General features: G+C 40.2%; 1 protein-coding gene across 1 annotated transcript in view; it reads right to left on the reverse strand.

The window, feature by feature from the left end:
• SPATA5 (spermatogenesis associated 5) overlaps positions 1-24483 on the reverse strand; it is a 197055-nt gene that overhangs the window by 166090 nt on the left and 6482 nt on the right. Inside the window, 6 exon segments of the mRNA XM_042870617.1 lie at positions 1625-1834; positions 7617-7771; positions 19959-20214; positions 21483-21606; positions 22455-22511; positions 23168-23297. Coding sequence (XP_042726551.1) covers positions 1625-1834; positions 7617-7771; positions 19959-20214; positions 21483-21606; positions 22455-22511; positions 23168-23297 — 932 coding nt within the window.

The raw sequence follows: 24483 nt of genomic DNA on the forward strand, positions 1-24483 counted from the left end.
AAAGTTAGGGAAAGTGGGCTACATTCTCTTCCTGGAGACAAGCTATCCAAGGCTGGACACACTCCAGTGATGTGCCTCTTAAAACATCTGTACATTGAATATTTGACTACTTCCAGGCCAAGGGATTAAGTCGAGAGAGAATAAAAGGCATTTCCCCAAGGTAGCCCCTTCTGCTGCAGCTGTGGGGGTTACACCCTTAGAATTACACACTGAAGAAAGGCCGCATTACTGTATCAAAAGCATTTCATGTTGGTGCACCTTAAGATGCCTCACACCCAGCCCAAGCCATTCTTTATGATGATACAGCTCCAGCGGGCATTTCAGTGATGCAGTAAGACTGATGAATGAACAGGTGACATCAACATTCGTTTTTAATTTTTTGGGCGGGCGGGCGCGGGGCGCAAGTGGGTTGTTATTTGTTTTTTGTTTTTCCAAATTGAAACTTTTATTTCCCTTCCTTTCAGGCATCAGTGCATTGGGCAAAACAATGAAAGAATGTTTTCTTAAGAAGCACAGGAAGAAAAGGTTACCTTGTTTACCAGTAACTCTGGAGTACAAAGACCAACTTTGTCTTCATGGAAGGCAGGAAAGCCAGCATTTCTTAAGGGCTGAGGTTTCTGAGACCCTTCTTGATGGTGTGACTGTGACCCAGAGGCCTATCTGCAGCACCAGGAGGCACATGCAGCAGAGGGCTGCAGGGTCAGTGCAACCACTTCTGCCTCCAGAGCTCCGCTGGCAGTGTAGCTCAAAGGCCAGGCATAGGAGGGAGCTCTGCAGGGGCTAGCAATGCCAAACATTCTGTGAGTGAAGGGATGCTCAACAGAGAAGAATATGTGATCATACTGTTGGAGAGATACTTTTAAAAGAAAAATACTTAAACGAATGTTTTTCCTTGCACTTCATTAACATTCTTACACAGCTGCAAGACTACTCCATGTGGAATCACTCTGTCTTTTTTCCTTTCTATGCATTGAAGCTCCGTATTATTATTTAATAACTTCCATTCATGCATTTTCCATACAACCTGCAGTAATCAATTACACTGTTTCACAGGCAACTTCTCTGTGCTTCTTAATGCTGAGAGAACATCCCACTGATTCAAGAGCACTCCAGATATAACAAATTTTGCAAACTTTCAAAGTCATGATGAAATAGAATCACTTTCCCTGAAAACAACACTAGCTGGGCATGAGAAACCTGTAACAAAACAGGGGTAGTATGACAAAGAAAGTGATTTTACTGAGGAATAAGAATGAGCATAAGAGATGAGTCAATAATATCTCTAAGCAAGCAAGTAAATATTACAGTAAGAACAGCTACCCACTGTCCAGATTTGCATTGTTGAAGAATTTCATTGTTTCCATGAAAAAACTTTTACAATAAAATAATGCTAATAATTAAGACTTTTCACTAGAATAAAAATAGCATTTAAGTGCTACTCAACCTTATCTCTATGCTTTGAGAAAGAGAGAGAGAAAAAGAGCCACAAGCATCTAAGGAAGCAGCAGTCCTCTTCACAAGAAAATACACATGCTGAGAAATGCAAAGAGCCACTGGATTTTACCACTGGAAATTGATAAATTGTTATCTGAGAGTTAAGAAACTCTAAGAATGAATGGCCTACCTTCACTGCCAAGAAGTTGAGGCCACTTTCATGAGCCAAAGCTTTCGCTATCATTGTTTTTGAGCATCCAGGAGGTCCATAAAGCAGCACACCTTTTGGAGGCTGAATCCCCATTCGGATGAAGGAGTCAGGATGCTTGAGAGGCCATTCAACTGCCTGCTTCAATTTCAGCTTGACATCTTCTAGTCCTCCTATGTCTGACCAAGATATCTGCAAAACAAACCAATTTTATTATTATAAAAATTAAAAAATGACAGCATGACCATCTAGGCAATAACACTTTCTGTTATCATGAATCACAACTCAGCTCTCTTTTTCACTCCACTGATGCAGAAATTCTAAATTTGGTGTCTTTCTTGAGTATTTACTTGAGTATTTACATGAAGACTGCATGAGACCAAGAAGGTTTTACTTAGTGTTGCTCTGGTCCTAGGTGTTTGATTTCAGTAAGCTCAACTTTTGAGCAGGGTTTGTCCAGTTGCCAGCACCATCACTCCTATCTATGACAGAAGCACTACAGTCTTGACTAGAAACTGATAAATAAACAAACAAATATCTATGAAAATAAAAGAATATTATTCAAACTCAACTAGTAGTCAAATTTGCTTTGTTAAATACACAAGACAGGCTTGTCATAGATAACAAATATGTCCTTCCCAAAACAGCAGACAGATCTAAAACATGCTACACATCTCCAGCTCAACACAAGCCTGAGAATTTTACCCACATTCTCCGCTCATTCTTTGTTCTGTCACCATCCATTCCCATCCACCTTAAATATTAAACACATCAAGACACACCAAAATCAAATGATCTTCTGTCTTAAAACGCTCTTCAAAAAATTTACTAGACATAAATCACGATTCAATTTCAAGGTAAACTTGAAACACAAGCAGAATATCACCAAGAGGCAATGGATCACCTTTCTCTGTTATCATTCCTGGCTCATCCCTATTTCCCTGATACCAGCTCAGAAGGTCAGAGCAAAGAGAAGACTGAATAAGACCCAGCAGAGTAACTAAGTAGCAGGAGGAAAGGATTTTAGTGGGAGCATTACCAAAGTGGCAGGACTGTTCTGGTAACTCAAAAGCCAACTTCTGCAGCCTGGCAATACTCCTTCTTGAGGCACTTTTTCAAAGAAGTAATGTAAAAACAACAAACAAACAAACAACAACAACAACAAAACACAACAAAACATTCTTTTCTGTTGCTGTTCCATAATACCAGCAAGACCAGCCACACAATCAAATTAAAGAATGGCAGCAAATACATGGAAATGGGCTGCACAAAAAGGTCTCTAGTTTTTACAGTTGGACTAGATGATGCTAGTGATCTTTTCCAACCTTAATGATTCTGTGATTCTATGAAATGAAAGCATTTGTCTTAATTCAGTAAAAATAGTAAAGTGAGAAACTCCCCAATGGTGTAGAAGTGAAGAGGGAAAGAGAAGCTCAAATTCATACCACCTAGCTTTCACCTGCATACCTTGGGCTCCCAAAGTCTAAAGAGAGAGACCTTCACAGAGTGACCCAGCTGAAGGATGAACACTTCCAGAGACACGTAGTCTCTCACTCAGCTTCTCCCTCTTTCATTTGGATGGAGCAGATACAGTGACAAGATGACTGAGTTAGGCACATAATGCCTAAAAGTTTGAAAGACTCCTTCCTGAACTGAAAGATTCCTGCCTGAACTGTCACAATAAGAGACGGAAACACACCTATAGATGTTTAATTACCATAAAAAAGACATACAAGTTTTAAGAAAGCAAAGACATGTATCAAACGCCTTACTTCCAAATACAGAAACAACCTCTTTTAGCTCAAATTTCATGCCTGATTCCCATTTTCAGTATGAGTGCTCCCTCACACCTGCTAGTGTATGGTTTTGTAATGTCCTCCTTGCAAGACAAAGAGATTTTGACAAACACAAAGGAAGAACCTTAAAACTGATTAAGCCATCAGGAATTTCCTACAACTTTTTAGCAACAGTAGGCAAACCCACTAGTGGTACTTGCACACACAGAAAAAGCCAGGGAGAAAACACATGTATGTTCTTTTACCCCCTCTTAAATACACACTATTGCATAGATTGCATTATTTAAATGGCTTTAGGACCTGCTATATAATATCTATCATCACCAGTGATGGAAATTATAAAGATGGTGAAGTGAGTCCTCTCTATACATTGGGAAATCTGGAGACTTGCTCTGATTTTGCTTACATTTTAAAAATGGAAAGGGAGAAGTGAGGCGGGACATACAAACTGGGATACTAAAGGTGAGCTTGCAAAGTACGAGTTAAAAAACAAACAAACCAACAAAGAAGTTAACCAGGCATAATTTCAGCCAATTTAATCAGGTGGAATTTGAACAGCAATGGTGTTAAAAGCAAAAGCAGCTAATAACACACTACCTTCACATTCTGGAGAAGTCTTTCACTAAATATATTTCTTTTTCACTCTTCAAAAGGAGAGAGGTAAGTGGGGGAAAATCCACCACAGTCTACCAACACTGATACACTCAGAACTAAGGATTCATTTAGATTCACATAAGCTAGTATACACTTAGCCGAATTAGGAGGATTGCTTTTGCAAACCATCCTCAGGAATTTCCTGACAGCAATTAACACACATTACAGTACACACAGCAGAATGCCTAGCTGCACATCCTAACCTGCACATGGACTGAAGGGAAAAGCCTTGCAACACAGCAATTAAGTGTGATATTCTGTCACTGTGGAAGTGGTGGAAAAGATTAGCCTTAGGGCTGAGCTTACACATCCGGAGACAGCCACAGAGACAGACAGTGATCTGCTTCAGTGCAAAAGGCACCAAGATTTCATTACTGCCATAATCTTTAGCTCTCCCCAGGTCAACACAGCTCAAATATGATGCAGAACAGCAACTCCCCAGAGGTTGTGAGCAGCAGCAATAAAGAAATAAAGCAGGCGTGCAAAGGATGTCTCTTCCAGAACCTTTTGTCTGCAAAGACACAAATCTGAGTGTTGAATTACAGTAAAGGGAATGAGGCAGGCAAGTGAAATCCACAGCATTCCCAAATATTTCTGAAAAACCCACAGGAGAGGGAAGAACTGCAACTGCGGTGCAACTTTCCAAACAGCTGAAGTATTAACTTCCTGATTTATAACGTGCATCCCCTTTCTCCTAAATTCCTGCTGCAAAAAACCTTCTAACAAGGTTGTGACACATAGCAAAGTTCAAGAAAGGTTCTGAAAAAACGGAAACTGAGAAACCATGTAGAAGCAGGCAGACAAGTCTTTTGCTTTGATCCCAGCAAGGCATGCAGCACTGATTTCAGAGAAGAAGCACTGCAAAGTTTAAACAATTTGGAATTCATAATAAAGTAAGTATGAGGGGTAACACCAACCCCCAAAAACAAAAATGGAAAATGGTCTCTAGACTACAAGGGAAGAAGCATTTCAACTACATTCCTTTAATGGTGGCTTTATTTATAAGTTACTCTGCACTCTGCTCATTCAATTTGCACACAGCTACTTCAAAACAGTTGAAAATGACAACCACCTTAGGAAAAAAACAGAAAGTTAAAAATCACAAAAATCTCAACTAATTCAGCATGTGCATCAATGGATTTACTTATAACCAAGTGCATAGCCCAAAAGGTCCACTCACACAAAGGGGGCTGCCGAGTGAGGAATATATCTACAACTAGCAGCAAGAGGATATCATTAATATTAACATCAGATTTCCATCTGCTATTTGGAAAACAAACAAACAAATAAACAACAACAAAACAGATCATTTATTTCATGTCTGAAGATATTTTAAGAAAGGATTTTGTAGATGACAAACAGCACTGATGTCAGAATTTGAAACATGAAGGAATGTAATACCTGATTTTCTAACAATATTACCTGTACAACTAACTGTCAACCTGGATAGCTCCTAGGAAAAGGAGGCAAAGAAAAGCTATTACAGTTTTACAAATGAGAAGAATATAATGAAGGATAATTTTACAAAATACGACGAACACATTAGCCAGAATAAAAACGTTTCTTGAAGAAAGCCACATTCCTATCTTGTTCACGCTTTCCTTTGCTTTTCTCCCCTCAGCATATTTTCTAAATTTTGATAAAAATACAACAAACAGGAGTAAGGAAGCTCCTGTAGGCGTGCATTACTGCAGAGCAGTTATATAGTGTACCACAGTACAGCATGTTAGCATCCAATTAGTAAAGTGCTGAAAAGTTAAATGGTGCAAGTCCATGAACAGAAAGTACTGGATTGAAATAAGGGCAATTAGTAAAGAGGAATAACTTACTCCAGAAATGAGGGAAGGTTACAGTTCTGTATTCACACTACTTTGACTTTCACAGACAGCTGTGCAAGGTATTTCCCACAGGTACCTTATGTTGATAGAAAGGTTGCTCCACAGTCCAAAATAGTGGTTAAACTCAACTCAAGCATCTCCTTCAGTAGCTTAATGTAGGACAACACACTTTCTGAATGCATCTGGTATATTTGGAGCTTAACTTCCACTTTAAACTCACCACAGGCACCAAGTAAGTGACCTGAAATTTACCCTATATCTGCACAGCACATTCACTATTTTGTAAAAATCAACATCCAGTAAGCACAAAAGGAATCTGCACTAGATCATGCCTTGCTTCCAACAAAGGAATGAATTTTAGTAGTATTCCAGTGACTCAGCTGGCATTTAACAAAAACGTGACGTCTGAGAAAGCCACCAGAAGGATGGTTTTATGGATTACAAGAGCCTGAGTAGTAGGTTGATCTGGATTCAGACTACACTTTCTGCAGGACTTTGACTTACATATGTCTTAACTGTGCTGTTCAGCAGTAACTCCAAATGGGTTGATATGTCTAGAAGGCACAAAGCAGTGATAATGACGTGAGCCCAAGAGACAGCAGCACAGTAAGCAACATGAGAATTAGCAGTTCTGGTTCTCAGCAGAACTAATTAGCTCTTGTGGATATTAATGCCTCTACACCATTTCCAGAAAAAGCTGTCAGGGGCCAACCCAGGCATTTCTACCAAGCACTCCACTGCACAGCGTGGACTCTTAACAAGCCAAGTGTGATATCCGACCTGGCTGCATGCAGCATCCTGTTCAAAGATTTGATTTCCTATTCTTATAGTATGGGAATAGGGGTCTGTAGCTGTGTAACCTAATTCCCTGATGACTCATAGTCATGCAGTAAGATATAAATGTTTTCTTCAGGTTGGAGAGCTGATGAGAAACATTGGCACAACTGCTAGCAGAGTCAAAATGTAGCACGATGAAATACAATGTTTTCTTTTGCTGAATCTTCTTAAACCAGATGAGAGCCACAGACCAATTTATGTGTTACAGTCATTCAGTAGCAGGCACAACATAACTGAAAGGGTTGCGAGTGTGGTAACGATGACTGAATCTGGCACTGCCAAAAGAACTGTTTGTGTAATGACAGCACCTGATGTGTAAGTGACCACTTACCTACAGAGCCCAATTCTGCCCTCAAAGCTTTGTGATTTTTGAAAACATCCAGGTCACAGTAGTAAGAACTGCACATGGAGTTAATCAGCTGCTTTACACAAATCACAGCAATCACTCTCTCTCTGTTTCAATACACTTTGATTACAAATGCTATCTTGGTTTCTACTTAAATTTGTATCTGCTTTACAGAAGGCTTCAGCTTACACAGCTAATCAAGATCAGCTTTAAGCAGACATCTTAAGATTTTTACTCCATTAACGTGCTCAGAACATAAAAGTGCGGATCAGGAAATGTGCTTCTACACGACCAGTTCTTTCCAGAGCATTGCAAACTAAATAGGTTTTCAAAATTACAATTAATTAAATATGCAAACAAAAAGATGATGCACAGCATTTATTGGCAACTTGAGACTTCCGCTTTACAAACCAACTCTCTTTTGGTAAGCCATTTCAATGTGTAGCTGTGACTCTTAATGTGGCTCTAACAATGTCGCTAGTGTACTGCAAAAAACAACTTACTTTTGGCACATCGACTGCCACCTCCCTCATGGCGCTGGGCCTGACATCCTTCATCCCCTGCAGGAAGTCATTGAAAGCAATCATCACTGACCCAGCCACCTCGGTGTCTGAGGGGCGAGCTCTCTTCCCCAGAGCTCTCCGCAGCGCGTACAGACCTATTAAAAACAAAAAGCAGAAAAACATGTAGACTTCATCCTGTTTCTCACAAACATGAAGCGTACAATGGACAAACACACAGCAGCACTGGAAAGGAAATGACATTCAAAAGCATGCCCCAGCGCCGGGCCCTAACTAGGTCAAGGAACATGCAAGACACTTCTGTGGAGAGAGGAAGAAAAAGGGGATTTTATGACCACATATAAACAGAATATAAACTAGATTGCTTCCAAAAGACAGAACAAAACAGCCTTATCCCCGTGTTCCAAGAGATGAAGCTAAGAGGGCAAGAATATCCGTACACTGACCTAAACACATTTTTAAACTACAAACTGGGAAGAGGGAAAGATAACGAGTAATTGAGGCAAGTGTTAAATCAGTACTCGTAAGACGGCTGTAAAACTGTCCGTTTCTCTGTTGATTAGGATTCTCTTTTCCTTTGTAACCCTGCTCTATGAATCAAAACAGTTCAGTGTGTGATCTGTCAATGCATAACAAGTATAATCCTGAGTGTAGGCATACAGCCACGTACGCACTCCACATACACACAGATATGTAGGATAACCTGCCATGTGCTGCAAGAAAATATGAGGCAGCCACTGCAGCACCAGTTAGTCTTGCATGACCATAAAAAGGCAAACATTTGTTAAATCTTTTCTATATTTAACCAAACAAAACATCAATTAACGCTACATGAAAGCACAATAAATGGGATAAGCTGTTTCTGAAAATAGATGCGGTGTTAACTTTCAGCAGATTATTGTCTTTATTCTACGGAGGAATGGTAGATGGGGACACGCAGTTTCTGACAATGACAGGAATTCTGCATTTCCTACAATATATACAGCGTGTGAAGAGATATAATACCTCCCCTGTGCACCAGTACAGCTGGTGTCTCTCCATTAACTGCCAATTATGACAGAGCCACAGCACCTGCATTTAATATCCCAGCTCTTAATACAATAATGAAAAAAAAGTTTGTAATTCAGGTTTCCCCTTGTGCAGAACATCCAGAACTAATAAGATATATAAATAAAAACATTCCACAAGGCTGAGGAGAAAATGAAAATCTGGTCACCAGAGGACACATATAAAATACAACTGACTCATTTTAATAAGCCAGACAGTTTTCATGGTTCTTCTTCCCCCTTTCTTCCTTCCTCCAGAACAGTTCATTTCAAGCAAATGAAAAACTTGAGTGAGGAGGCACTCCTGCAGAATTAAAATTTGCATTCAAGCAAATAACAAATGGGGTGAGTTATTCTAGAGGCACTGTGATAAATGCTCAGAGGTAAAAGCAGGCACTGGGGGTCAAGTCCTATATATTCTTTTGGGTAAAGTCAATTCCTGTGGCATACTCACCCTAACATGAAAGAATAAATAAAATATTAGGAAATTAAGGCTTGGAGAAAGCAGCTCCGCATTTCCTTTCTGTACATAACTGTTCCATCAGTTATGCTCGTTTAGCACAAATTTTAATCTCGCCATGGCTATCTTTTTTTCCATTATGTAAGGAATTCCCAAAATAAATGACTTGACTTCAAAGTGGAGAGAGAACACCACATAGAAAGGCCCAAAGAGAAGGGCGCTCTTCATGATGGTGCCTATCTGTGCTGCTGGAACATAAGAATGAAACTGCAGTCACTGGCAGTGGGTCTGAGATGCCACAGCCTTGATCCAGAATAGGAATAGCAAAGTCACAGCTCTCCAGACAAAGCCTGAATTCATTTCAACACATGCATGCACACACCATTGCACAGGTCAGCATTTAATTGAAACAATGTTTTACATTAAAACAATAATAAAAAACAGATTGAAAAAGAAAGCATGATTCTTCCTGTTTCCTCCTGTTATCATAATCATTCTTTCCTGCACTTCAGACTGACCTCTAACCAGAGGGGGGGAAAAAAAAAGCCTTACAAACAGAAGGATACAGTCAGCAGCCTGCCTGAGGGAAAAAAACACATCTTTGTCTAGAGACACCGAGAGACGCATGTAACATACGGAAACATGGGGCAGGGCACACAGTGGGCTGCTGGGAGCAGGGCACAGGCAAGGGAGGTGAAACACCACAGCAAACATGAGCTCATCACTGCTGAAGATGGAGATGAACTGAAGATTCAGACAGGGTGAGGGGTGGTAGAGATGGTCAGCGGATCCTCCCTGTGGGGAAAGGGACCAGCCTGATCCCCAGGGTTCTCCTGTGCTGAGCAGGAATGCAGCTCAGAGGGCAGTGACTGCAACTGTGAGCAATGCTGATCCTTGGGGGAGTATAAATGGAAAATCCCAGTTAAAAAAAATAACACAAAAAACTGGAAAGAAACAAGCATAATAAGTCATGCATGATTACAAACAATGGAAAATAAACAATCTGTTCCAGTCCAGCAACTGTGCACTCCACCTCACTAACTCATCCTGTCTGTCTAGAACAGAGGAAATTAAATGGACAGGAGGGAAAAAGCCAGCAGAACACGTTGTCCTGGTACAGCTGATCCTTCCTTGGTACCAGGCTGAGCAGGAGGTAGGTAGCATTGTTTCCTGCAAGACTTTCCTGTTCGTAGTTTGGCTAAGGGTTGGCACATTAGATCAGAATCACAAATGCCTGAGCCTAAAAATAGACTCTACTACACTGCTGCATTTGTCAGTCTGTGTATAATTACATACTACTGTAAATAATAGAAAGCATCCACTCCAAACAGAGAACACACATACTTCAGGCTTTAAAAACAGAATATACACAACACATGAGGAAATGAACCAAACCAAACAAAATCATTAATCATGCTTCTTTCAGTGCCATCAGACATTTCTTCTGCTAATCTGCCCTGCCTGGACTTACTCTACCAGAAGCACAATACCAGAACTTGTAATTTCTGTGCAAGTTTGTTTACAAGAGGAAACGTTTCTTCTTCCCTGCTAATCAGGCATTTTCCTCCCAGATTATCATGGCCAAGTCCAGGACACACGCACCATTTCTCCCTGCAACAACTTTCAGATCCAACCCAATGCTTTCCTGCTGGAAACAGAAAGTACAGCAGCACATGGAAAGATTTCAGCTCCCTAATGGCTCTACATGGGGCATCCTCCTGTACTTCTTGATCTCTAGACACTATCCTCCAAAATTTAAGTTTTACCCATAGAAGAAAACATTTCTTTTAACTTAGACTCAATTTTGAACTTCAGAAACCATAAGAGGGGTATCCTTCATGAGCAATGGGTACAAAGTTATTCCAATGTTTAATATTTTTAAGATGAGGAACTCCTCTCCTTTATGCGTTACCATTTTTACTTGCTGCAGTCATTCATGACTGAACGCTAGGAAATCCCTTAAAGGACTTCATGCACCACATTCTATAAATCACAAGCATTCCTGATTATAAAATGTCATTAAAAAAAAATGGAGTTCACAGCACCTTATTACATAAAGATATTGGATGGTCAAATTCAAAGGAGAAAAGAGAACATGTATGTATTTTGTTTGCAGATGTGCACAGATGCGTAAGAACACAGAGCTCATTAATGTAGCAGACGGAGGGAGACCTGGCTGCCATCAGCTAAGGTGACACACCCTCACATGTTCAATCTTGCATCCTATGCAGCCCCAGCAAAACTGTCACGGTGAGGAAGCCACAAAAGCAGCTGCCATGAGCACTGAGGGACAACAGAGCCATGTCTTAGCAAAGCCACTCATTCCCTCTGCTCCACAGGCAAAGCAATGGCACAACAGCACTGGGTCTGTGCACCACTAGCGAACTTTCCTCTTACCTGGGGGCAGGAGTCATCACAGCCAGCACAGATGTGTACCTCCATCTGCGTCCCAAGAACTCACCACAATTTAGGTTTTGTTGGGTTGGTCTGGTTTAGTTGGTACAGAAGCAAACGCACCAATCGATTACCAAGAAATGAGAAAATATCTACGGATAAGACAGCTATAAATATATTTCTAAAACTTATTTCTTGTGAGTTTAACCTCTACGCAAAATTCATGCCCACGTAGAATTTTTTCAGAAAGCAGAAACTCCTAGCTTTGCTCTCATAATCATATTCTGCAATTTGTGCTACGCTGCCAGCCTCATAAGTGAAAATCCCCTAAGAACTTTTGTATGCTCTTTGCACAAAAAGGATAATACTCTGAAACCTTTCATAGCCATAACTCTCCAAACTCACTCAGCTAACCTGAGCACTGATCTGCTGAGGGGAATCTGTGTGTGATTTACAGTCCTGCACGAGGAGTTCCGGCATCTGCTGGGACACGTCTATGGGGCTGACTGCGAGTTGCTGAAATCTACAGCAAGGGAGGCAAAGGAAGCAAGGAGGAACTGTATTTTCCAAGCTTCTTTCATACAGGAAACAGTTTATTCACAGATCAGATAGGCGCACACCAAGCAGATGACAACAGAAAGAAATGAGGAGGGCAGCCCGCTTTTCAGGCTGCTCTCCTGTGCAATGCTCCTAAGCATAGGTGAGAAGAACAAAGGCTGCCTTTGCTGTCCTGGTACCAGGCAGAGAGACAAGACACAGCAAGCAGTGGCTAAGTGCTGCTCTAGTTGTGAGTAGGAATACTGTCAGACCACAGCAAGTGAGGAAGCCAAGGAAAATTTCTCCTAGAAAAATTGAAAGTTATGTGTCCCAGCTGCAGTCATTCATTCCACAAATACCTACTAGTAATTAATACCACTACAAAACCAACACAGATACAAAAACCAAAGTTGCTGGCAAAATGTCACTATCTTTATCAAGTAAAAAATCCTAGATTTGCCATTATGTATGAAACCATTTTATCTGGAGTCCAGGAGGGAGCAGAAAACGCCGCCCTTTTCTGCTATAGCACCATTTCTACATGGATAGCTCAAATAAAGTACAGCCATGCTCTAGTCATGGGCATTTCTTTTTCTAGGTAAACTAGTCCCAGATACAGTAAGCATCACCCTTTACTCATATACTGATAAAAACCATAACTTTTCAACCTGAGTATGAGCATCTACTCAGAACAGATCTTAAATGTGACACACATTTCAAACAAGCCATTTCCCAAAAAAGTATGTCTGTGCCTCAGAGGAAAAAAAAGCTTTATCCCAAATATTTAATTCTAATTTGTAACTGGAACGCACTCCAGAACCAGGAAATCAAAGAACACTTTTCACCACAAGGGACCTGGTCTGAATCACCTGTGATAACTCAGAGCCTACTTAACACAGAGCTACAGTGAACATGAACTCTGTCGGCAGCAGAAAGGCACCAAGGTGCACATGTGCTGGCCAGCAGCAGCAGTGAGCGTGGTTGTCCCACCTGGACTGGAGGTGGAACATCAGCAAGGACACGGTAGGAGACAACGAGGGAAGCACACACCTTGCAGAACACTGGTTAAGGCAAGTGACCTGAGTAAGACTGGTCCTGTTATCAAGAAGAAAGTCTACTGAGTTGCTTCTCAGCTGAGATTAAAGGTCCTGAAGTCTTCCTCAGCCCTTAGATGAGTAAATCCTCCCAGGTCAGCACAAGGGAACCAGCAGGTCCTGGCTCAACCCTGGTGGCATACGGCTGGCCTCCTGCCCTCGCTCCCACCTCTCCTCCTGCATGGCCATGCGTGGAACACTAGTTATGATGGAAAAATCAAACTTCATATGCCCTGACAACAATATTCTCCATAGGAAAAAAAAAAAAAGCATTTAAGAAAGAAAACAAAAAAAAGACAGATGTTAAATATGAAAAAATAACTGCAAAAAGAAACATACAAGAGCATCTCTTTACAAAGGAAGACAGTAGGGCAAGGGTTTTATTTTAGCACACATGTGCTCAGACAGCCATCCTTCTGTGCAAGTGAGTTACGGAAAGACTAGGAAAAAAGATTCAAAAACATTGCAGTCTCATCAGAACAGCGCTGAGCAGAAGTTGAAGGGTGAGAATCTCACCCTCTGCAGCTGAAACATAGTCCAGAGAAGCCACGTCACTCCATTACATGTGCCTGCAAGCAAATGTACATTTGTTCATAACACATTAAGAATGCAAACAAGATCATTTACTTCAGCTTAAAATCATGGATATTTATGGCCTCTGCATTATGGACCCAACCTTAAAACTACAGAGCACAGCACTGCCTTACAGCTCCTTAATGCCAAGGATGGAAATTGATTCTCTTGGTCTTGTTACACTGGAGATTTGTGTGATGGAGCATTGTGCAAGAAAACTTGCACATTCCAGTCTAAACATTCATTAGCTGTGTTACTTCTACAGCACATCTGAGTTTTTCAGCACATTTTAGAATCCTGTGTTATGGCATTTCTACGAAAATCTCTCCATTTCATAAGAATGCATTCTTCAATAAACCAGTATTAATAATATTCCCATCAAAACCATGTTTTCTAAATGACCTTTGTGCACCAAGACAAGTGGCCTTTCCCCAACTTGTTTTGTACAGCAACAGAAATTGGAAAGTGCCTTCCCTTTCTTATCTGTAACTGTGACCAGTCAATCTGCAAACAAGCCCAAAAATGCCCTGCAAAATAAACTCACAGGCTTTGGTCACCCACTGCCTTTATCACTTTTTCAACAGAGCAGTGCCAGAGCCCACATTCCTACTCTTGGGATTATAGCCCAAGAACAATATTTACGTTTACTGCACACCCTCAGCAGAACCCTGGTCCAAATCGTCTTGGGAAAGGCTCAAGCTGAACCATGATTTTCAAGGCTTAGAAAAAGGCCTGGATCTCAGGGAATTTCTCTCCTCATGGATCATGGCGAATAACTAATTAATTAATTAATTAAAGGAGACCTGCAATTGCTTTGCCTCGTTTTGTTCTGATGCAAGAGAGCTAAGATAGATGAACAGCCCCACAGATTTTCAGGGTGAGTTGCAGAAATTCTTTTCTTTCATACATGGTGCAGAAGCAAGTTTCTCAGCTCCAGAAAAAAAAAAAAAAAAAAAACAGCAAAAAAAAGTACAGTATTCTATTAAGTCACCTCTATTTCTACAGATCTAATACCTCCCCATAGTCAATATTCCAAGGTACAGATCCTAACCATATTATTTATGAGAATGCAAGGGCAATAAAAGGGACAAATGATTTTGATGGACAACAAGATCTGAAGACAACAGAATTTTTTAAGGGACGGACCATCAAATTGCATCTTATGTCTATGCAAGTTGTGTAGCTCCTCAGATTCAGTAGTAATGCTGACTTATGCTACTCAAAAACACAGCTCAACTTCTCATTTCTGTAAGGTTTTTGCTAATAGCAGCTCAAATCAGGGAACCACTATAATCTCAAAATGTAAGCAAGGTGATGCCTTTAATCGTAATGCAGTCTGGTGATTTGCAAAGCTTTGATGCAAAGCAAAGCGATTACTGCTTCTCTCACACTAGTTTGGAAGTTACACTGGTTGCAGCATCCTTACTGGAACCAAACTGATGTTATTGCAAGACAGACCACAATTTAAACAAAGACATTTGTTCTTCCTCTCCTCGTGATGCTATCTTATCACAGCCCAAGTGTTTTATATCAGCACACTGAAATTATGTGCAATGAACAAGGATGTTTGAGATAAATTCTAAGAGTTACAAAGCAAATACTTCCTCTCTCTGTAAACAACATGACTGAACCCACTTCTTGAAGAAATCAAGTTATATTTATATTCACTCTCTTGAAATGCTACAAGCAGCCATAGAAGGATAAGTTTATAAAAAATTGCTATATTTGGAAACCTTTGTTGCTAAGCATCTTCTAACATTCAGTACAGTTTATACCATTCATGTCCCCAGTACATAATTAACATTTCATATGTTTTTCCAAAAAAGTGGAGTGCTTATCTTTGTTGTTAAATTAAAACCATTATTATTTTTTAGGGAATTAATAAAAGGATGTGTGGCCACTTAATTAAAGCAGAAGCAACAAGATCTCAGGAGGGTACAAACATGGACATTACATGCAAGGATATGGCAGTCTATTTCCCAAACACTGCCTCCACCTGGAGACAGAACAATTCTGAAGGCAGCTGTTCACATTAGAAGGTAGTCTACTAAACAATTTAGGTAAACGTCTTCCAGTCTTAAGAATACAAGTTTCTCAGCTGCACACATCAGTAAGCCCTTTCCTCAGCAGGAATTCTGTGCACATGAATCCCATAGAGGGTACTCAAGTCATCCGGAGACGACCGTGAGGATCCCATCGTACGCTGATGTCCAAGGGGTAATGGGTAACTGCCTACTGAGGTACTGGCAGGTTTTCCATACTGTGCTGTCATCCTTTAGGACAGGTTGCAAGAAGCAGCAACACACACTTAACGGTGGGAGTCACAAGCAGACTGCCAGGCAGTAAAGAAACCTAACAAATCACTATTTTTCCAGTGTAGTCATTATAGACAACAGAACCTTGAATAGAGATGACGTATGTTAATTCTGAGAAGCCTTTCATACAAGCCAGTGATTCTTGCCACAGTAGGACTGACATTTTTGATTTCAACTTTGTAAGACTGATCATAAGCAATTTCTTAGTTATTTCCAAATCTGACAAACAGTATCTTGCTTAACACTAGATAAGTACATGTAAACTTGTGCAACAGCAAGGCCTGGGACACAGAACTGATGCTCATCACCCCGTTGTCAGCTCTTGCAACAATATCATAAGGCTCATGATACCTAGCATTTTTTCATACAAACAGCCAGATGATTTTGTCACTTCATTTTATGCTAAGGCTATCTTCTGTAGTGGAAAAGAAGGTACCGAAAGAAAAATCCTCTAATACTTTAGAAGGATGAAATAAAACCATGCTTAACTGATGATTACACCATCCATACATGAGTATTTCACGTGTTTGGTCACATTAAGACTGGAAAAGCCCAGAGAATGACACACGTTCTCTGGGTTTCTTGTCTCCATTTCTTCTCCTTGCCCATTCCAGCATACACAACATTGCCCTTCCTTACATCACAAACACAAGACAGTAGAAGCGTTCAGTGCAAGCTGATCTTAAGAGGCTCCTGAAAATTCTTAATGACTTCCATGAAAATGCACTGAGCTGCTGGACAGAAAAGAGAAATGGTTTGTCTGACCCCAGAAGTATAAGCAAGCACCACTTGCATGGAGAACAAGCGAGTTCTGCCAAGAAAACAGTTGGAATATATTTAACTCTACAATAGCTGTTTACTTTCAGTTAATTCACATTAGTCAGAACTGGATAGAAGACAAACAAAAGCTTTTATAATGAGGGATGTTAGAAAACTTAACTATTGATGCCAAAGTGAAAGTTTTGGCTGTCGTAGCCATACAGTTATTACTTTTACCATGTTATATTGATTTCTACAACCTTGGTTTATATAAGCACTACATACACAATATTATACATGTGCATAAAAAATAAAAACAAAGTTGAAATATAAAGATAAGGAAGGATGAGTCCTTCAGAAATTCTCTAAACTTTGTGTTGAGAATATAAACAGTTCCAGCTTGTAAACTTTCAGGCTTTCCAACCACAGACAAAGCATCTCAAGATGCTAAAGGAGGAACCAAGAGCCAAGAGATCTGCAATCAACAAGCAAGAATAATCTTGCTGTAACAACCGAGTTCGGAATTCACGCCTCTAAATTCATTTCCATGTTTTACCCATACTTGCATGCATGTCAGACGGTATTGTTGCATTTAAAATTTGCAAAGGAACTCTTAACTCAGATACCACCGGAATATTAAACATCTTGATTACGTAGAAACTCACACCAGCAGTCTTAACCATACGTTTACATTGTGTTTTATATTTTAATAAATACGAACATCGGGTTCAATTCTGAGCACCACATTACCAGAAGATTATTGACGAACTGGAGGGAGTTCAGAGAAAATCAACAGAAGTTCTCAGAAGGCAGGAAGGGCTTATTTATGAGGAAAGATTAAACGAGCTAAATATTTATAGTTTGGCCAAGTAATGAATGAGGAGGTAGGGGACATGAGAACAGCCTTCAGATATCTGAAGGGTGTAAACACTAAGGAGGGAGAGACTGAACGTGTTATACAAGGATGTAAATAGAAATAATAGGATAAAAGTAAACAAGGAATACTTAGGCAGACTATCAGAAAGCATTCCTGGACAGCAAGCTGTCTTGGCCCACGGCACAGTTTCTGAAGTGAAGCAATAGGAGCCCACTGCTCGGCAAAACAACAAAAAAAGACAAATCACTGGAACACTTGCCACATGGAACAAGCCTGTGCTGCTACGGAGAAACTACCTCATAAAAGTTCTCTTTTCTAAGACTAACTCCAGTGAAACTAGTAATATTTTACAAGGTGTTGAAAATTTAATATAAAAATAGATTTCGAGAGCTTAAACAATAAAAAAAAACCCACACTACTATGGATATTCCTTAACCACTAGCAATTTAATTTCTGTGTATGTAATGTTAAAGCAGCTGGGCTGTATTTTCCCCAGCAGAGGTCACTCCAAGTTAGCAGATGACAGATATTTAACAGCGTGGCTTCAAACTTCAGGGAAGATCAATGAAAAAGGAGAGATCCTCATTCCCCTGTTCCAAGCACTGGGTTTGCATGCAAAGCTCCCAGATAGCAGTGCATCCTGCAGTCCCACTGGTAGGTGCCAGAGCTTTGGGTCTATACAGAACTGAGAAAACACTTAACATTCAGTGTACACAACGTTTAGAATTTGCTGTCTGAAAAGCCCTCTTAAAGAGGGTAAATATTTCCTCCTTGCAGCTGGATGAGAAAATATCCAGAATTCACAAGCAGCACTGAGGCTGGATCACAACTGGAATTCAAAACACAACATTTTTCAATGAAAATTTTAGATTACCTTAGTTAAGGATTTAATATGTGAGGACTGTGACATAGGCACACTGACAAACTCCCAAAAGCACAGTGGAAGAAAAACAGACAGGGAGCCTCTTCTTTTGCTGTTGGTTGTACACATTTGTCTTTAAATGAACGTTTGCTAACTTAGAACACAACCACAGCCAGCAGAAGAGCACTTTATGAGGCCTTGCTGTGTCCATACATATTTTTTTTCATCTTGATCCATGCAAAGTCCACAAATTCTTATTTGAGAACCATCTCCTTAAAATTCTGGAAATTGGCAAGCAAAGATCTTGCCGTTCCCAGCGCCATCAGCGCTAATAAAACTACTGTCAGCTTAATAGTTAATTCTGATGCAAGAAGTAACTGTGCAGGGTCACTGCCAGAGGAAGCTGTCCAAGTGCCAAAGGAAATAGAAGTACCCAGCACATACAGCAAATACATATTTGCCAACTATATGGGAGCAAATATACGTAAGCAGAACTGAAGAGTCATATTTTGACTAGACTGCTTTAAGCGGCTGTTCTTGGGTATTCTCAAGGTCCAACACTTAAACCGTGTCGACACATTCTAGCAAAATGTAAGAACTGATACAGCGCACTTCCAGTATTTCGGCCAATGAAAACAGAACTGAGCTTGTGTTTAAGCACTGCCTGGAACATACTGAACCCTTCTTGCAGGATGTGTGGATGGTTCCACAATGCTGTGCTGGTACCGGAGGCCAGGGGAGGCCCCCATGCTGTGCCCCAGCTGAGCTGCCTGACCCAACCAGCACACACACAGCCCCAGTCACAGGCTCCTGCTAACAGACAAATTACACAGAAGCACGCAGTACAGAATTAATCAACACTCAATGTCTCAGCATCTTGGGAATGCGGATCTGCAGGACAAGCTGTCCAGCCTAAGCAACACGGGATTTCAATCCAAGCAGAAAAATTCCTAGGGGTAGGTCAGTTAACTCACTAAACCACTAGAAAACCAAGAGACAGATATCAGGTGTCCCAGAACTGGCACAAGGGATTCCTGGTGTTAATAATCTTAACATTCGTTTTTAAAATCAATAAATGCTCAAACATCTGGGTCTGTGCAGGAGCAGACTGGTGTTCCTCATGCTCTGTGCTGGACTAAATTTCCTTTGACAGAAAAAAATATCAGATCTCATCCTTTCAAAAGCCATTAGTAGACTAGTTAGTGGATTATATATTTATTATTTATATATATTTATTATTTATATATATTATATACCTGTTAGGTAGCTCAAGAGGACTTAAAACATCAAGACACAGACTTGCAGAACTTTATATCCATTAGTGGATTACTATTTGTTATTTTTCATTTTTTTTAAAAAGAGGCTAACTGTTAAGTAAGGTACTGAATAAGACACACAAATCCTTACCTGCTTCCTTGCACAAGGCTGCTAAGTCAGCACCCACATAACCATGCGCGCTATCAGCCAGTTGCATCATCTCTGCTGCCGTGAGAGAATGGGGAACCTTCTTCAGAAGCTTCTGTAGTATGTCCAGGCGGTCCTGGGCGTTAGGAATTCCTATTTCTATTTCTTTATCAAAACGGCCAGGTCTGCGCAGTGCTGCATCTAGCACATGAGGACGATTGGTGGCCCCCAGTACCATGAGCTGCCCTTCACTGCCTTCCTGAAGACATCAAACAATGCAAAATATTAACTGTAAACACGTTTATAAACATATATAAATGTAATTTAACATAAACATATTTCCTACTTACTTTTCACAGCTCCTACACACATTAAATCCTGATGGCAGACCTAAAGGAGCAAAGCAAATCAACCCCCGAACTGTACCTGCAATTTAGCAATACCTTAGGTTTTATGTACATACAAACAACAAAAGAGAAACTACACTCCAAGATCCCCAAATCCCAGCATATACCTCTCTAATTCCCGAGAACTTGCTTTCCAGTATCAGGAAAGTAAGCACCTAGGAAAAAGCAGTCAGCATTTAGGCTAGAAGGTAGTGCTGGCACAAGAACAAAAAGGTTTCAATAGATCCTGAACAAACAAGGTTGGGAGGCAAATCATTTAGGGTATAAAAAGCAGCAGAGATGGCAGGTTACAGAACCCCCTGTAGGCTCAGTAGGAAAAGCAAAGTCAAAAATCCTAACAAGTTTCCTCAAATTCTGCTTTTCACATTCAAAGAGAGGCAAAATCAATGACGTCACTTGCACTGTCATTTGCATTTTGAGAACGCAGTACTTTCTCCATGGAAAACAGTCAGCAGTCTTTGCCAAGAGAAAATATGTTCTCACTGTGAACAATCCGTGACCGGTCAGCAAAAGCCACAATGCAGTAAAATAGCAAGAAACTTGCAGATTAAATAAACAGCAGAGGCTCATTTTTCATACTGTGGACAGAGTTCTTTTGTCTCTCCCGCTAGTAAACAGAAAAGAATGAATGACAGATTGGCAAATTTTATGGCCTTAATCTGTAATACACTAATGTGAATTGAGTTCACTGTTTCTTCAGTAGGCTTTTGTTATATCCTAAATTTTACTATGGCAATCTTAAAATAGTCATTGTTTCCTTTAGTAATGTAGACCACATATCATCAGAAATATCTTGATCTCTTTGCCAGAGCAATCAAATTAGCTAGTTTAGTTCGACAAGCTCACAGTAAAATTTCAGTTTTGTCTCCAGAACTACAGAAGTAGAAGTCCAATGAAAGACCAGAAATGGAGAAAAAATTTACTTTCTTTTTATCCCACAGCTACCAGGAGATATTCCCTCCCTATGCCTAGCATCCAATAAAGCATTAGATCACTACATAAAGTTTCATCTAGGGCTATTTTCCCCTGAATGACATATCTAAAATTGGCTTAAAAGAAGTAAAATTACTTTACTCAGTTAGTTCCCATACACACTGATTGTCTTAATGAGTCTACTTACAGAGCCAATGCCATCCATTAATGTCAGCAAGGAAGCTACAACTCTCTTTTCCACTTCATTCTGAGCTCCTTCTCTCTTTGGGCAGAGTGCATCCAATTCATCTATAAATATAATAGAAGGACGACTAGAAGAAAAAATAGAAAAAAAAAAAACCTAAAAACCTGTTAGGTAGCTCAAGAGGACTTAAAACATCAAGACACAGACTTGCAGAACTTTATAAGGAAAATATCCAGTTCCAATGAAAATTAATGAGCATCCCACTGCTTTAAGCAACTGAAAGTTTCAACACAGAGTATGGCACTACTCTAAAGGAGAACCAAAATGAGTAAAATATCAGATAACATCTTCAATGACCAAGTCACTTTACTCTCCTATGACTCTCTTCCAAAGACTCAATACCAATTTAGGGAATAAAAACACAGCCTCTTACTTGCCACCTACACAAATGCATGATGTGACAGCGTTTTGCTAAAATATTATCAACAACAACCATCTCAAAGTCTGCCTCAATCAGATCCAATAAATTTGCCACCATAATTGAGAAGCATGCTATATCCAGGACCAACACCAGCTCATCTAGAGCTAGCTTCCACATCCCAGCTCAGTCTTACACTGCCATTTAAAGACAAAAGTAGAAAAATTTGGATCCCGGTGAAACTCTGGCTCATGCTTCCACCTGCTGAACTAAGTGCACCACGCACTAATGACACAGATAAAGCACTCCGGCACCTTCTGTAACAGACCCTTAAACAGAGTAGCATCCAAAACATTAAACAGGCATACTAGAATTTCACTGTTCTCCTTTCACTTAGCTCTATAGAAATAAATTTATTTCCTTTTAAAGACCACTGCAAGAAAAGAAAAATGATTCAATTCAAAGATTCTTGCAAATGTTTTTCTTTTAAAACCATTAACTCTGGGACCAATACCGCAAAGAAATGAGCACGAATATAATTATCCAAAAAAACATACCGCAAAGAAGCTTCGGCAAATATCTGGCGTAGTCTTGATTCAGATTCTCCATAAAACCTATGATAATTAAAACATTTTAATAAGAAACGGTGAGGCTTTTTTGTATTTTCTGAGCAATTTAAATAATTACTGCTTGTGTGTTCCAAAAAGCCATAGCGCACCTTCTCAAAGTCTCCAGCAAATTTATAAAGCACATGCAAATTGAAAATAACCACAAGGACAAAAAACAGGTTAAAAAACACAAGGATACACCTATGTCCTCAACAGCAAAAAATCAAAACTGCGCTTGGAACAATTTATGTCTGTGTTTTTAAAGAACAACAAAGAAAAGTCTTCTGGAGTCATTAATCTGTACACTGTCATCTATTAATTTCAAATACAATTCAACAAGTAAAGAAATTCAAATACGCATCAGCAACTAAAGTAACTCCTCTGGTTGCAGAAACAGCATGCGACTGCAGGTGCAGTTTTAGTCTTCTTTTTAATTCAGTCCATGATTACCCAAATTTCTAAGCCAAATCCAACGAAACTCTGTTACTGCAACAAGAAAGAGGAGTCCTACTTGAGAGAAGCCTTTCCCATCTGTTTTTAACTCTTGGATGGATAGCCTACAGCCAATTCCACAGATGATGGGCCTCCAATGGGTAGATGCCCATACAGACTGTGGGCTAACGTATCTACAGAATTAATTAACATAAACTGAGTGGACTTACTTGCTTATTATTTCAGGACCATTAATAACAGTTACATGAGCGCCAACCTCACTTGCAATGGCTTTGGCAATGAGAGTCTTCCCAGTACCTGGAGGGCCATACAACAGGACTCCTCTAGGAGGTGAGATTCCTTCAAACCAGCACATGCACACAAACAGAGAAGAGAGTTATTTGTGATAAATGCCTCATTTATCATTTGCACATTATGCTGCATTTGCACATTTTGCTGCCTCACAGTTATTACTGATTAGAACTTGATCTCAGCATTCGCTTCTCTAGCCAACATTATTCTTTTCATTTTGCTATAATGGCATTTTCAGGGGAAAGAGCTCTCTACAAGATGTGTGACACTTAGACGGGATGCATATTCAGCTTTTTTAAAGTCCAAATGATTTTGTTTAAAAAGAAAACATTTCAATTGTTTTATTTTCTTTCGTGGTTTTCCCTGTGTTTTAGGGGTTATTTTTTCCAAAAAATTATTGCTCTAAGCACCTCATCTTCATAAATGTTCTTTTTGAAGTTATTAATGACTCCTACAGTGCCATTATTCCAAATTTCCAACACTAGGAAACCACCTTTCCTCCACACTCCAGGGATCTCAGAAATACCACAAGCCTGGATTGAAATACTCAGCTACACCCTACAGCAGTCATCAAAAAAAAGATGAAAAATACATACCCATGTGTGAAAAGGACAAATGTGCCCCTTTAGTAGCAAACATGAAAAGCCAAAGCAGACAAAAAGATGCACAGAACATAATGGACACTGAAAGAACAAAATATTCCTGGGTCCAGCTAAAACTGGATACAAGCTACAGATGACCGCAGTGAAGTTAGATTGTGACCCCAACTGGAAAAGAAGCATTTCAGACCAGCGAAGGCAAATTGAGAGAGTAGAAAGTCAAAAGCAAAAATTGAAAATTAAGAAGGTCCCCCCCAAAGGAGGGGACCAACTTTGGATGAAGTGCGTTGCCACAGTAACAGAGGGTAAGACACCTGATGTAGGCACAAAGACTGAGTCTTAGGAACTCAAAAGGGCAAAACTGATGGGCTAATTGACAGAGGACAGGAATAGTGCCTTTGCAGACAGCCCACTTTCTAAGAGCCCATTCCAGCACACACTGCTCCCTCGTGTGGTGTTTCTGGTACCACAGGATATAGAGCCACCTGGCAGCTCTGGCCTCGAGCGCAGCCCCTCTGCCTCTGCTCCCGTGGTTGTGGAAACACTCCCGTGGTTGTGGAAGAAGCAGAGAGTCTGACTGGATACACTGGGAGCCAAGTGTGAAGAACCTTGCTGCTGAAGCAACATTTGGGTCA

Source organism: Lagopus leucura, unplaced genomic scaffold (assembly GCF_019238085.1).
Source record: "Lagopus leucura isolate 7727_CA_CO unplaced genomic scaffold, USGS_WTPT01 Super-Scaffold_100004, whole genome shotgun sequence".
Lineage (NCBI taxonomy): Eukaryota > Metazoa > Chordata > Aves > Galliformes > Phasianidae > Lagopus > Lagopus leucura.